Consider the following 13,943-nt stretch of genomic DNA (forward strand, 5'->3'; position numbering starts at 1 on the left):
TATCCCACTCTTCCTCCACGGAGCCCAGAGCGGTGTACTACAGACTTGAGTTTCTCTTTCACAACAACCCTGTGAAGCAGGCTAGGCGGAGAGAGAAGTGACTGGCCCAGAGTCACCCAGCTAGTTTCATGGCTGAAGGGGGACTTGAACTCGGGTCTCCCCGGTCCTAGTCCAGCACTCTAACCACTACGCCACGCTGGCTCCTTCTGGGTTATTTGCTCATAAGGATCATAACTTTTCCAGCTCTTTCAGAAATAGATATAACTAAAAAAATAATAATAACAACTGCAGTTTTGGGCTGATCTACACTTGCTACCATTCTGACACTTCTTCTTCAGAAGAAGTAAAAATCCTCATGGAAGACTTTAGCTATTGCATTTCACAGTTTCCAGTAATCTTTTTTTAGTTACCTCCTTTTGTGGCTCTCTTGCTGCTACAATGTAACTTTCCCTTCGTAAGTTGTGGTTTTGGGCCTGGAAGTTTATAAACCGGAAGGCCACACGTTTAAAAACAAAAAAAAAATTCCAGGTGTTTGTTATTCGTCCATACTATAAATAGTTCTGCTTTTTGTTTACTGTCTAGACATATTGGGAAATGCTGAGAATTTACTATACTGAGAATGAAAGGGAAGTGGAGACCTGTGTTTAAATGTGACATGTCCTTTCGCCCTCTGAACACAGGAAGCCACTGCCTACTGTGTCAGACCCTTGGTCCATCTAGCTCAGTACTGCCTACACTGACTGGCAGCAGCTCTCAAAAATTTCAGGCCGGCGTCTTTCCCAACCCTATCTGGAGTTGCCAAGATTTGAACCCGGGACCTTCTGCATGCAAAGCAGATGCTCGACCACTAAGCTCCGGACCCAGCCCTTCGCTAATGTGGCACGTCCAATGTAACCCGCTTCTTCTTTACTCAGAAGTAAGCCTCACTCCAGGGGGTTTACTCTCAAGTGAGTGTGCCTAGGACTGCAATCTGAGCAGCCTTCCCTCTAACAGGGATTCCCAGATGTCGTTGACTACAGCTCCCAGAATCCCCAGCTGCAATGGCTTTCACTTGGGGGCTATGGGAGTTGTCAACAACATCTGGAAATCCCTGTTAGAGGAAACACTGAATCTGAGGCATAAATCCTCTGCTAGGAAACACAGAATGCTGCTTCCAGCTGAGTCAGACCCTTGGTGCAAGTGAGCCAGTGTTGTCTGCTCTGACTGGCAGCAGCGCTGGATGCAGCAGCTTCCAGTGACACGTCCCTGGCTTCCTTAATTGCCCAGGGTCACGTTTAGCTGCCATGTCTTTCCTGGGTGTACCCCATGGTCAGGCTCTCCTTAGGGACCCTAATTTTCCGGTTTCGGAGATGGATTTCCTGCATTCTTTTCAAGACGCTGCAAGAATTTCCCACCCTTCTTCTCCTCCTCCTCCTCCTCCTCCCAAGGCGTGCTTTGCACAGCGTACAGTTCTGGCCGCTGTGTCTGAGGACGAAAGCTGAGCTCCGAAAGCTGCCACGTCGCAGCCCGGGCTGCCTTTCCCTTCCAGAGCTCGCTCCAGACCCCGCTGGTGTCCATCTGCCTGCCAGATGTGACCGGGAGCGGCATCTGTTCAACTTTTGTTCCCTGGAATCGGATGGAAGAGTGCGAAGAGGCTTGCCAGCATCCAGCCTCGCCGGGCCAGATGCCGGGAAGGCAGAGAACGGGAGAAGCAGGAAGCGGGCGCGGATATTATTCTGCAGCCGAATCTGCCTTTCGTTCACCCGCTGGCCTTGGGTGTTGCCCCAAACCCTTTCCCCTCTTTTCCCTCTGTCAGAAAACAGACATTGGCTGTCCGAGTGAACATAGGAAGCGGCCTTCTACCACTGAGCTATGGGTGTGCCTGATGAACATTTGTAGCTGCCTTCTGAGTCAGACCCTTGGCCCATCTAGCTCAGTGTTGTTTACCCAGACTGGCAGCGGCTTCTCCAAGGCTGCGGGCAGGAGTCTCTCTCGGCCCTACCTTGGAGATGCTGCCAGGGAGGGAACTTGGAACCGAGATGCTCTTCCCAGAGCAGCCCTATTCCTTCAAGGGAATATCTTATAGTGCTCACATCGAGTCTCCCATTCAAATCCAAACCAGGACAGACCCTGCTTAGCAAAGGGGGAGAAGTCATGCTTGCTACCACAAGACCAGCTCTCCTCCTTGGAGATGTTTCTTCATTTGTGAGAGTCCAGTTTTGAAGCTGGGGGCCTTCTGCATGGACTCTACCACAGTGTGATAGCCCCTTCCTGGGAGCTTCTGAATCTTCTAAGCACTTAGGGATGGGACATTTCCCCCAAGAGAAATTTGAAAGAGAATTTTCCATGGCTACGCGGAGCATTTGATCAAACAGTTTCCCCTTCTGAACTCAGGTCACTGCCTTATACTGGGAAATTTATCACTCAATACAGTCACAACTCTCTCTCTCTCTCTCTCTCTCTCTCTCTCTCTCTCTCTCTCTCTCTCTCTCTCTCTCTCTCACACACACACACACACACACACACACACACACACACACACACACACACCAAAAATGCCCCAGTTTAACTCAGTGGAGCAGAATGTTCGCAGATTCAGAGGGCAGTTAACAGACAACCAGGTGAGTGGAGCTAATGGTGAGGTGGGGAAGAAGGAGGGTTTGGGGGGAAATCGAGACTGGGAAATATCTCAGCTCGAAGAATACTCCCTCAAGACAACCCCTTCTGCTTCCGAGGGGGAAAGGTGCTAAAACTTCCACCACACTTAGGCACAGGCTACACACGTTCCCCAGGGGTCTCTGCTTGTTAAGGATAATAGTAATGACAATAATGATGATAATAATCAAAATTGAATTAATAAAATAATAATAATAATAATAATAATAATAATAATAATAATAATAATAAATGAAAAGGCTCTTTCTTTGGAATCCCCTCTCACTCCTGTCTCCTTTCCTTCCCAGCTGGTGAAGCTATGCAGCAACATGATAGACGCTGGGAAGGCGTACATCATCACCAATAAGCAGTTTGTATGTGGGGTGCGGGACCTCTCTCAGCAATGTAAGAAGGACGAAATGATCTCGGTGAGTGGATGGCTCTGTTTCTCCCCTGATATCATTTGCAAGATCAAGCTGTTTGAATCTCTCGGCTTGCTTCCTGCAGCCTCCTTGAGAGGGATGCCAAACCCTGGCAGCGAGAAGTCGAAATAAAAACCAGAGTACCTTTGAGCATCTAGGAACAGAGGAAGCTGCAATATACCGAGTCAGACCACTCATCTACCTAGCTCAGTATTGTCTTCACAGACTGGCAGCAACTTCTCCAAGGTTGCAGGACCACAAGACCAGCTCTCCTCCTCTTTGGGGCAGTGCCTGCAGCCCTGTGTGATCTGCAGTCAGGCCCCTGAGAGGAGTGTATTCTAATCTTTCCATCCCAGTACATTTTATCCTCGCAACTTCCATGCAAAAAGCAGGTTAAGCCAAGCAATTGGAGATGTGCAGAACATGAATCTTTCTATTTGTTTCAAATTTGAATCAAATTCTGAAAATTCGTTTTGAATTCAAATCAAATTAGAATCTGGTCCAAAAATTCATTTTGAATTCAAATTGAATTTGAATTGATTCAGCCCTGTTGTGGTGCCTTTTTTAACCAATCATGGGGCCTGAATGGTTTTTTAAGGGTACCCAACAGCTCTAGAATTGAATTCGAATTTTCAAAAACCAGATTCAAATTTGAATCACTCAAATCACCCAGATTCGAGTCAAATTGATTCAAATTTGAATTCAAATTTGAATCAATGTGCACATTCCTATAAGCAATAACTGACTATCCAAGCCACTCTGACTGACAGCATCTCTCTACGGTTTCAGACAAGAGTTTTTCCTGGCCATATTACTAGAGATAGCAAGGATTGAACTTGGGACCTCTGACAGCAATCTAGGATGCTCTGGAACATATGAAGCTGCCAAACTGAGTCAGACCCTTGATCCATCTAGCTCAGCATTGTCTGCACTGACTGGCAGCAGCTCTCCAGACATTCAGTCAGGGGTCTTTTCCAACCCTACCTAGAGATGCTGCCAGGGATTGAACCTGGGCCCTTCTGCATGCAAAGCAGATGGCCTGTCAGAAAGCTATGACCCCTCCCAAATTTAATATTCTTATTTGCTACCTAGGTTTAGTAGCTACCTAGGTTTAGAATCAAAGTATCTCCAAGGTGAATGTCAAAAGAGCATATCAGAATGTCTCTTAAGAAGAAATATCAGATAATTCAAATAAAATCTTTGGTTTTCTTCAATGGAGAATTTTCTGAGACTGTGTCCTCTCAGAACATAGGAAGCTGCCAAATTGAGTCAAGTCATTGGTCCATATAGCTCAGTGTTGTCTACACTGACTGGCAGCAGCTCTCCAAGGTTTCAGGCAGGGGTCTTTCTCAGCCCTATCTGGAGATGCTGCCAGGGATTGAACGTGCGACCTTCTGCATGCAAAGCAGATGCTCTACCATTGAGCAACGGCCCCATCCCCTAAGGGGAATATCTTACAGCAGACTGCACTCACATGCAGGCTCCCCTCCTAATGCAAACCAAGGCAGACCCTGCTTAGCAAAGGGGGCAATCCATGCTTGCTACCACAAGCCTTGCTCTCCTCGCCAAGAGCCTATTTATATCCTTCCAAGTGGGCCCAGAAATGTGCAAATGAAGGTTTTGAATTGGACGTGCAAATCTGTGCAAAATCACCGTGCATGGAGGATATCTGGCAGCAGCTCAGAGTTTTCTGCCACATGCTAATAAAGGAACACATGCACGTCTGTCTCCGGCGGTTCTTGACAAGCCCCACACAAAGCAGGCTCCCTCACTAGCTAAAAATATCGGAGGAGTTGGATGCCTTGAGGAATTGCGTCGTTTCTGAAAAGCCAGAAAGCAGAGACGAGGCATCCGAAGTAGGTCAACACTCACCCGTGATTTGGGGAGGGAAGCCGGAGACAGAGCCGTGCGGGGAAGAGCGAGAGGGAGGAGCAGGAGGAGGAGGAGGAAGGGAATACCTTTGGGGCGGTGATCAAAAGGTCTGGGATCCCCCCACCCCGCGCCCAAGTTCAGGGAGGTGGCTTTTGGCACATCCGCATGGATTTTAATGCTTCTTCCATGCACAAGACTGCTAGGTCCTTTGCTAGGTGCGGTGCCCACCTGCTGATGGGTCTTCTAGCAGTCTTCCTGCAGGGATTCACAATGGCGCAGTTCCGTTCCTGGAGATGCTGCCAAGGACGGAATATGGGTCCTTCCCCATGCCAAGTAGGGACTCTACCACTGAGTAATGCGTGGGTGCTCTAGGGGAAACTGAGTGGGCAAATGTAGCCCTCCAGTGTGGTTGGACTACAAATTCCGTCCTCCCCAGCCACAAAACTGCCAAACTGTAGCTGCCAAACTGAGTCAGACCCGGGAGCCATCTAGCTCCATGTTGCGCACACTGACTGGCAGCAACGCCCCAGGGTTTCAGACGGTTGCTGGCTTAGCATTGTCTCCTACACTGACTGGCAGTGGCTCTCTAGGCTTTCAGGCACGGGTCTTTCTCAACCCTAGAGGCTGTCAGGATTGATCCTGGGGCCCTTGGCATGCAAAGCAGACACACTACCACTGAGCTACGTATGCTCCTGACACTGCCTACTGAAGCAGGTGCTTGGCCCATCTAGTTCAGTATTACCTACACTGACTGGCAGCAGCTCTCCAAGGTTCCGGGCAAGAGTCTTTCCCAGCCCTACCTGGAGATGCTGCCAGGGATTGAACCGGGGACCCTTCTGCATGCGAAGCAGATGCTCTATCACGGAGCTACGACCCCTCCCCAATATTCTCCTCCTTCACCCACTTGTCCAGTTCCCTTTTAAAAGCAATCTAAGCTCCCGGCCCTCAGCATCATTTTTACAGGCTGCGTTTCACGGCTTCTACCAGTCCCGGCTCTGCCTGTCCATTTTACCGGTCTGCCCTCAGCTGCCGGCTTCAGGCTTTGGCAAGAAGGCGGCAGGGTACCGGTGTCAGACGGAAACAAAAGCACCTCCCTCCCTCACCCCTGTGTCTCTCCTCCTTCCGCAGGAATGCCTGGACAAGTTCGGCGACAGCCTGCAGGAGATGGTGAACTACCACATGGTGAGTCACTTCTGCCACGCATCTCTGTGTGTGCCGGCGGCTGCTGCGTTGAGTGTCGGTTGCCAGTGCACAGACACACACAGCCGTCAACAGATCGGAGGGAAATCAAAATGGCCTTGTTGACCAGACCAATCCTTTGGGGCTCAATCAGGACGGCGCAGTGCTGGCTGTCTTGCAGATGTTGGACTACAACTCCCATCATCCCCAACTCTTGGGCCAATGGGAATCGTAATCCAACAATCCCCTTGGGGTCTAAAGCCTTGCTCTAAATCTACATCGGATGGTGTTTTGTCCTGCCACTTCGTCCAGTATAGAATGAGATGTCTATTTTTAGCTCTGTATATCTCTATAAAGATCGATATTAATAGGTATGTACGTATTTATCGTATTCGTATCTATTCATGATTACCATTGATAAATGACTAGAATTCTGGTTTTCATATTATTCTGCATGGGGTGTGTGTTCAGGTGCATTATTAGCCACCGGATCTGTTGTGCGTGATTTCAGGTCTGTGTATCGGATCCTTATGTGTCGGTTTCTTGGTGTTTGGACTACCACTCCTATAATCCCCAGCTGCAGTGGCCGTTAGGGATTATGGGAGCTGTAGTCTAACATCTGCAGGAGGCATGAAGTTGCGGCTTAACAACTTATTATTATTATTATTACGACTATTATTAATAACAAATTTTTTATTTACTTTTCTTTACTTTACTTGTAATTTGGTTGTGGGTGGCCGGTTCTTAAGATCAGAAGTTCCTGTATTGTGTTGAATACAATAGGGATGTGCATGGAACCGGTTCGGGGGCACTTTATGGGCCTCCGAACCGGTTCGAACAGTGTACGGTTCCGCTCACATTCCTACTATACTATCCTGCCCAGCCATGATGGGATTTGTAGCCCAATAACTTCGAGGGACCCCATGTCATGAACCGTTGCTTTAGCCAAACTCCTTTATTCATCCCGGAATAAAGGAGCCAACTTTTAACACATTCAGGAGGGTCAGCAAAGATGAAAATGGTGGAAATTCTCCAAGGCGTTGAGCAGACCATTGCTTCATCTAGTTCAGTCATGTCACCACTGACTGGCAGCAGCTCTCAAGGGGCCTTTCTCAGCCCTACCTGGAGCTGCTACCAGAGACGGAGATTTTCTGCATGCCAAGCAGATTCTCTGCCACTGACCTAAGGCCGTGAACTCAAAATGACACTCTGCTTTATGTAGAAAACTGCCTTATACTGAATCAGACCCTTGGTCCACCTTGCTCAGTATTGTCTGCTCTGACTGGCAGCGGCTTTCTAAGGTTTCAAGCAGGGGTCTTTCCCAGCCGTACCTGGAGATGCTGCCAGGGAATGACCTTCTGCCTGCCAAGCAGGGGCTCTGCCACTAAGCGACTGATGTGTCTGAAGAAACTACGAAGCTGCCAACTGAGTCAGTTCATTGCTCCGACCAGTGCAGCACTGTCTGCACTGACTGGCAGCAGCTCTCCCAGAATTCCCTACGGAGAAGGGCCTTTTCCCTGCCCTGCCCGGAGATGCTGCCAGGGATTGAACCGGGAACCTTCTGCCTGCAAAGCAGGGCCTCTGTCACTGGATGAGAGCCGCTCCCATCACTGGGATTTCAGAAGCCAATCCCCCCTAACAGCTAGCTACGGGGGCGCCACAGGAATAGCTCCCAGCAAAAGTAGCGGAAGGCTTCTGTCAGTTACGGATCAATAGTCCTTATCGTGACAGGCCGCTGCGCCGAGGGTAATGAAGCAATGCAGCCGCATTAGAGATTACGTCAGCCCTGCCCATCACGGCGGCTTCCTAGGGGCCATTAACCCTCCTGCCAGAACTGCACGTCCCCTCCCTAAGCAGCCGACTCCAAGTTGGGTTGCCGTTGCTGCAAAAGGCCCTGGCCCCGCCCGGTAGAGCCGTTTCCCTCCACGGCCGGGCGAGCCATTCCGATACGAGCTGAATCCCATCCCCGGCAAAGAGGAAATGAGACAGCTGGGGGGGTGGGGACCATCTGGTCTCCACCAGTGTTCTCTCTAACAGGGGTCCCCCGATGTGGCTGACAACGACTCCAAGAATCCCCAAGCAAAGGTGTTTGACGCGGGGTGTTCTGGGAGTTGTAGTCCACGACATCTGGGAATCTCTGTTAGAGGGGACACTGGTGGAGAGATGGGAAAGAGGAGATCACATTACAAGACTTTCGGCTTGCTGTGTGTTCTCATACATTGGTTCTCCTGTCCGCTGGACCTGTAGTGGTCACGTCTGCAGTGGTGTTTTAGTTCCCGACCCGGGTTCCTCCAGATGTTGCTGAACAACAATGGGATTCTGGGAGTTGGGCACTGGGAGCTGTCACTCAGCCACATCTGGAGGAACCCAGGTTGGGAAGCGCTGCTTTCGAAGTTTGAAAATCCCCCAAAGTATTACGTGATTTGATCCATGTTTTCAGAGGAGTGGAAACGAGATTGGCAGGAGTGTCCTCCAAAGATGACTCCACGGAGAGCGAGCAACAGTGTGTTTGTTATGACCTGGATCTTTTCCTCAGTGCAAAAAGGACTGCAATTTTACCCTCATGGTTTGGGGGTGGGGATCGAGGACACACAGAAAGCCATCAGGGCCAAAATGCGATCACCTCTTTTCCATCCCTAGAGGGGGAACCATTGCCAGAAATCACTATGAGCACTCATCCCCAGGGATGGGAAAGGTCATGTGTGCCGTCGGGTTGGTGTTGACTCATGGTGCCCACAGAGCCCTGTGGTTGTCTTTGGTAGGATACAGGAAGGGTTGACCATTGCCTTCTCCCGCACAGTATGAAAGGACACCTTTCAGCATCTTCCAATATCACTACTGCCCGATATAAGTGTTGCCCATAGTCTGGGAAACACACCAGCGGGGATTCGAACCGGCAACCTCCGGCTTGCTAGTCCAGTCATTTCCCGGTGGGCCATTCGGTGGCTCCCAGGGGTGGTACCGATGCCCCAAAATATATTAGGGATGGAGCTCAGGGGAAGAGCATCTGCTTTGCATGCAGTTGGCTAGGTGAGCTCGTTGGCAGCATCTCCGGACAGGGCTGGGAGAGACCCCCCCGCCTGAAACCTTGGAGAGCCGCTGCCAGTCTGGGTAGACACTGCTGAACTAGATGGACCACGCCCGAGTGCAAATCTCCCCCTAAGAATTTGCGGAGACACCCCCCTCTCATTTTACCCACATCCCCCCACCAACCCGAACCCGCGCCTTCCCGCAAAAGTGCCTTCCCTCCCCAATTTGAAGCAAGTTGCTCCTTCAGATTCCCCTCGGCCTGCACCTCTGGGACCCAGGGTCTGACTCAGGATTGGGTGCTCCCCTCATCGATTCACTAACCCCGCCCCCTAGCCCTAACTTACGGGGGTAGTTAGGAAAGTGCCCGGAACTCCTCAGAGGGGAACCTTCTAGCCAGGCTTCAAAATCTTGCCGCCGGCCGGCTGTCCCACTCCGAAGAGATTTCCTCTCTTCTGCAAGCATCCCTTCAGCTTAGCAGGTGACAGGGATTAATCCTGCCCTGGGGCTTATCCCCAGGTGGGTCATTAGGGAAGAATCCTCCAGGCTCTTAAAGCCACAGAGTCTGACTTTTTAGGGCAAGTGGCGATTCGCTCAGTGGTAGAGCATCTGTTTGCCACGTAGAAGGTTCAATCCTGGACAACGTCTCCAAATAGGACTGGGAGAGACTCCTGCCAGAAACCTTGGAGAGCTGCTGCCGGTCAGTGTGGACAATACTGAGCTTGACGGACCAAGGGTCTGACTCAGTAGAAGGCCGCCTCCGATGATCCTAGCCGCTCAGCGGTCTTTGTGCATCGTCTCCAGTGCAACAAGCAGTGACGCTTCCTTTCTCCAAGATGTGTACGCCGCAGAAGAAGGCGTGCCTTGAATTCTGGCACTCTGGATGGTGGTTGAGTTTGCCGCTGAGGTTTGGGCTAGCCAAGGAGCTGAAGGGGTGAGCCCCCTTCACTCCATCCCGTAGGAATACCCCCATCCAAAGCAACCAGCGTTGAGTCACATCCTGGAATCTGGGTGACTTGGGGGCGGGGCTGGGATAGGGTGGGATGCAGAGACAGATGCTCTGGAAACTTTGATTTGACACAATCCCCTTCCAAGCAGGACTTGGAAGCCAAGAAAACGACAGTGCCGTTTGAAATCAGACTTTAAAAAACCAAAAAAAACCCTGAAACACAAAAATACACAAAGCCGAGCTCTTTAAAAAAACAACAACCACCCCAGTTTAATTTGTTTTGAAAAATTAAATGGAGGAGCTCTCCGTAAATCCTCTCCAGATGATCTTGGCGTCCAGTCAGTTCAATATTGAAGAATACGAGGCAAGAGTTGAGCTCTCTAAGGATTGTTTTTACGTCGTCAACACTGTGTTGATCTGAACATCGTCTTCCCTCCTCGGATCGGGAGACGAGTCGGCCAATGTTCAGAGATCCGGAATGATGCGGATTTGGCTCCTTCTTGTCTAGAAGTTTCCACCCACTTCACATTCAGTGATCCGTCAAACTATCAAGGCACCGACATTTCGCAGAGAGGAGCTCCCATCTTCCCATGCCAGCGTTGCCAATTTCATGCCACAGATTTATAGCACGGCCTTGGCACTGTTTAGATCTTCGACCGCTTAGGAATATGGAATAAAGTAGGGGTGCAGAACTTTGGCTTTCCAGCTGTTGTAAGACTACAAGTCCCATCACCCCAGTTGCAGTGGCTAGGAGCCAGGGATGATGGGAGTTGGAGTCCAACAAGGAATTCTCGGCCAAAGTTGTTCAGAATAACCATATCCAGCTCAGGCAGTGTAGCTCCTAAAGGTGGACAGATCTCTCCATTTTTGTTCCATCCAAATCTTGCCCTTCTGAATTCCATTCCATCATCTTCTGCCAAAAATCTTCAGATTTCCTTTTCCATCCCCGCCACCCCCCGTCAAATTTGCACAGAAATCCGTGTTTCCATATGTATTTTTTCAGGCATTTCACGGAGTTCCTATCCGAATGGTTGGTGCAATGATGCATTGCATATATTTTAAACAAACAAATGTATAGAATCAATGTATACGCCATATTTCATAAAATCCAGTCAACTGGGCAGCAGAACTGGTCTGGACCATGCAAACGAGCTGGTCTTGTGGTCGCAAGCATGAATGGTCCCCTTTGCTAAGCAGGGTCTATCCTGGTTTGCACTTGAATGGGAGACCACATGTGAGAACTGTAAGATATTCCCCTGAGGGGCTGGGGCCACTCCGGGAAGAACATCTCGATTCCAAGTTCCCTCCCTGGCAACATCTCCAAGATAGGGCTGAGAGAGATTCCTGCCAGAGACCTTGCAGAAGCCGCTGCCGGTCTGTGTAGACGATACTGAGCTAACTAGACCAACGGCCTGACTCAGTATATGGCAGCTTCGGATGTTCCTAAATTGTCACAAGACTAGAATTCAGTAGAAATGGAGTACAAGCATTTCCCAGGTAAAGCAGATGGCCCCCAGGCTAGAAGAACCAATGACCAGAGGAAGGCCTATTCATATGTTTATATGGCATCGGTAGAGATTGAAACATGAGATTACGGCACCCTCTACTGGCAACTGTGAGGAATTCAAGTCTGCATTTGAATCAAGCATACTACGATCCAAGATCCGATACATTAGATACGTCCGCATTGTATCTGTGTATGTATTAGGCATGTGCTCTGCCAGAAATACAGATCGATGCCAATCCGATACTGATATGCAAAACACCCCCCTCAAAACGGGGAGGCCAATAGGGCCTCCCCAATGCTATCAGTAGTAGGTCAGCATTGACCCAATATTTTACCGATAATCCTTTTTGGAAGTCAGCTTGGAGAGGAACTCTCCCCAAGCCAGCTCCACACCTGGTTCGTCAACACTGCCGCCCTGAAATCGAGGGTTGAGGGGCCAGGGCAACCCCCCAGGAAGCATCCAATGGGTCAGTCAAAGGCAGCGTCATATGTTCCTGTTTTTTTTGAAGTGGAACACAGGAAGCTGCTTTATAGTGATCTAGCTCTGTATTGTCTACGCTGGCTGGCAGCAGCTTCTCCAGGTTTCAGGCAGGAGTCTCTCCCAGCCCTACCTGGAGATGCTGCCAGGGATTCAACTTGGGGCCTTCTGCGTACAAAGCAGGTGCGCTTCCACTAAGTTACGGCCTCACCCTCCAAAGCTATGGCCCTCACTGTACCCTCCTGGGGAACTTCTAGTGGTGGGGAGTTCCACCAGCTGATGGTTGAAAGGAGACAGAATGGCAAGCTAGATAGACATCTGATGCGACTCTGGTAGTTGTTGCGTTCTTTGAGAAGATAGTGGTGTTTTCATGTTTATTTGTTCATTTAGTACATGTATATACCACTCCATACCAAAAAAAAAAGTCCCTGGGCGGTTCACATATTTTCATGTCCTTCTTCCTCCTCCTCTCTCTTCTGTCTTAGATCCTTTTCGACCAAGCTCAGAGGTCTGTCCGGCAACAGCTGCACAATTTTGTGAAGGAGTGAGTATCTGAGGGTTACTTCTTGGGGTGTTGTGATTCATGTAGAAACACAGCAATGAAACCTTTATATATTACTACGTAGACAATGCTCAGTGTAAGGTTAGCTAGGATATTTGAATAAGCTCAGGCAGTGTTCTCTCTCATTTTTTTCATCTGTGTGCAGAATGAGTTTTGTTCTGGCAGCAGTATCAAGGCTGTGTGTACACATGTGCATTCAGAATGGGGCCTTCCTGATTCAATCTGAGCAGGATTTAAAACTAACTGACATCAGAAAATGTGCGAGCATGTGCACATGCGCTAACAGTGAGCCCAATTGTGGCTGAAGCTTCTCAGCATTTTTCACAGATGCTTTGGGCAATTCAACCTTTCTTTTGTACACGTATCCAGTTAAACTGCCCTCACTTGCCTCCAGTGATGTCAATAAATTTGATTTTACACACAACACCATTGGTACAAACGTTGTGATGTCAACCCATTCCCTCTGGGATCCCTGATTGGCTAGGGTTCCACTCTGAGATCCCTGATTGACTAAGGTTTCACTCTGAAATCCCTGATTGGCTAGGATTCCACTCTGGGATCCCTGATTGGCTAAGGTTTCACTCTGATCCCTGATTGGCTAGTGTTCCACTCTGGGATCCCTGATTGGCTAAGGTTTTACTCTGAGAACCCTAATTGGCTAGGGTCTCACTCTAGGAACCCTGATTGGTTAGGGATTGCCCATGTGATCAATTCAGAAAGGAGAAAGCAGCAAATGCCTATAGAAACAAAAGTGCTGAATAGGGATTTTTAACAGGGTGGAAGGTTTGTGTGAATTTTGTCAAGAACATCTACGCTACCACAATTGTGTGTTTAAACAACAAAAAGAAATCAAAACTGGCAATGTTTGACAAAACACGGCACGTTCACACCTTCCTCCTAGGTGATGGCCGCCGGTGAGTATCCTCCGAATTGTCTGGCTGTGGAAAAGGTGGGTTGATGGATGGAACCCCCAGCAGTCATGTGTGTTAAGGCTTATTCTCAGCTTGGGGTGCAGGCGTAAGGGTTAAGCCAAGGGCTTCGCAGATGAGGTGCCCCTATTTTGATCTGCGAAAGCCTGGCAGGTACGCACCTCCTTCGAATTCCTCATCTGCTTAAAAAGAGGCAGGTACGGAACAGATATCCGAAGCCAGAGAATATAGGTCAGTGAGCCAGCCGAAGCTTTCCTCCGAGTACCATCTTGTTTCCATGGGAACGGCGGTCGACTCGGAGCCCATCCGCCGTTGTGGGTGACTTGATAAAGTGGGTGGGAGGGGAGCGGCGAGGGCCCATTGACCCCCCTCCCAGCCTCCCCG

At 49.5% G+C, this 13,943-nt stretch overlaps 1 protein-coding gene and 1 long non-coding RNA gene across 2 annotated transcripts in view; one reads left to right on the forward strand and one right to left on the reverse strand.

Annotated features, from left to right (window-relative positions):
• Positions 1 to 13,943, forward strand: part of ACAP3 (ArfGAP with coiled-coil, ankyrin repeat and PH domains 3) — a 113,567-nt gene that overhangs the window by 39,394 nt on the left and 60,230 nt on the right. Inside the window, exons 3-5 of the mRNA XM_053281464.1 lie at positions 2,943 to 3,062; positions 6,057 to 6,110; positions 12,554 to 12,612. Of these exons, the coding sequence (XP_053137439.1) occupies positions 2,943 to 3,062; positions 6,057 to 6,110; positions 12,554 to 12,612 (233 nt within the window). The remainder of the gene's footprint in view (positions 1 to 2,942; positions 3,063 to 6,056; positions 6,111 to 12,553; positions 12,613 to 13,943) is intronic.
• LOC128338702 (uncharacterized) overlaps positions 1 to 13,943 on the reverse strand; it is a 72,881-nt gene that overhangs the window by 855 nt on the left and 58,083 nt on the right. The window lies entirely within an intron of this gene.

This window comes from Hemicordylus capensis, chromosome 16 (assembly GCF_027244095.1).
Source record: "Hemicordylus capensis ecotype Gifberg chromosome 16, rHemCap1.1.pri, whole genome shotgun sequence".
NCBI lineage: Eukaryota > Metazoa > Chordata > Lepidosauria > Squamata > Cordylidae > Hemicordylus > Hemicordylus capensis.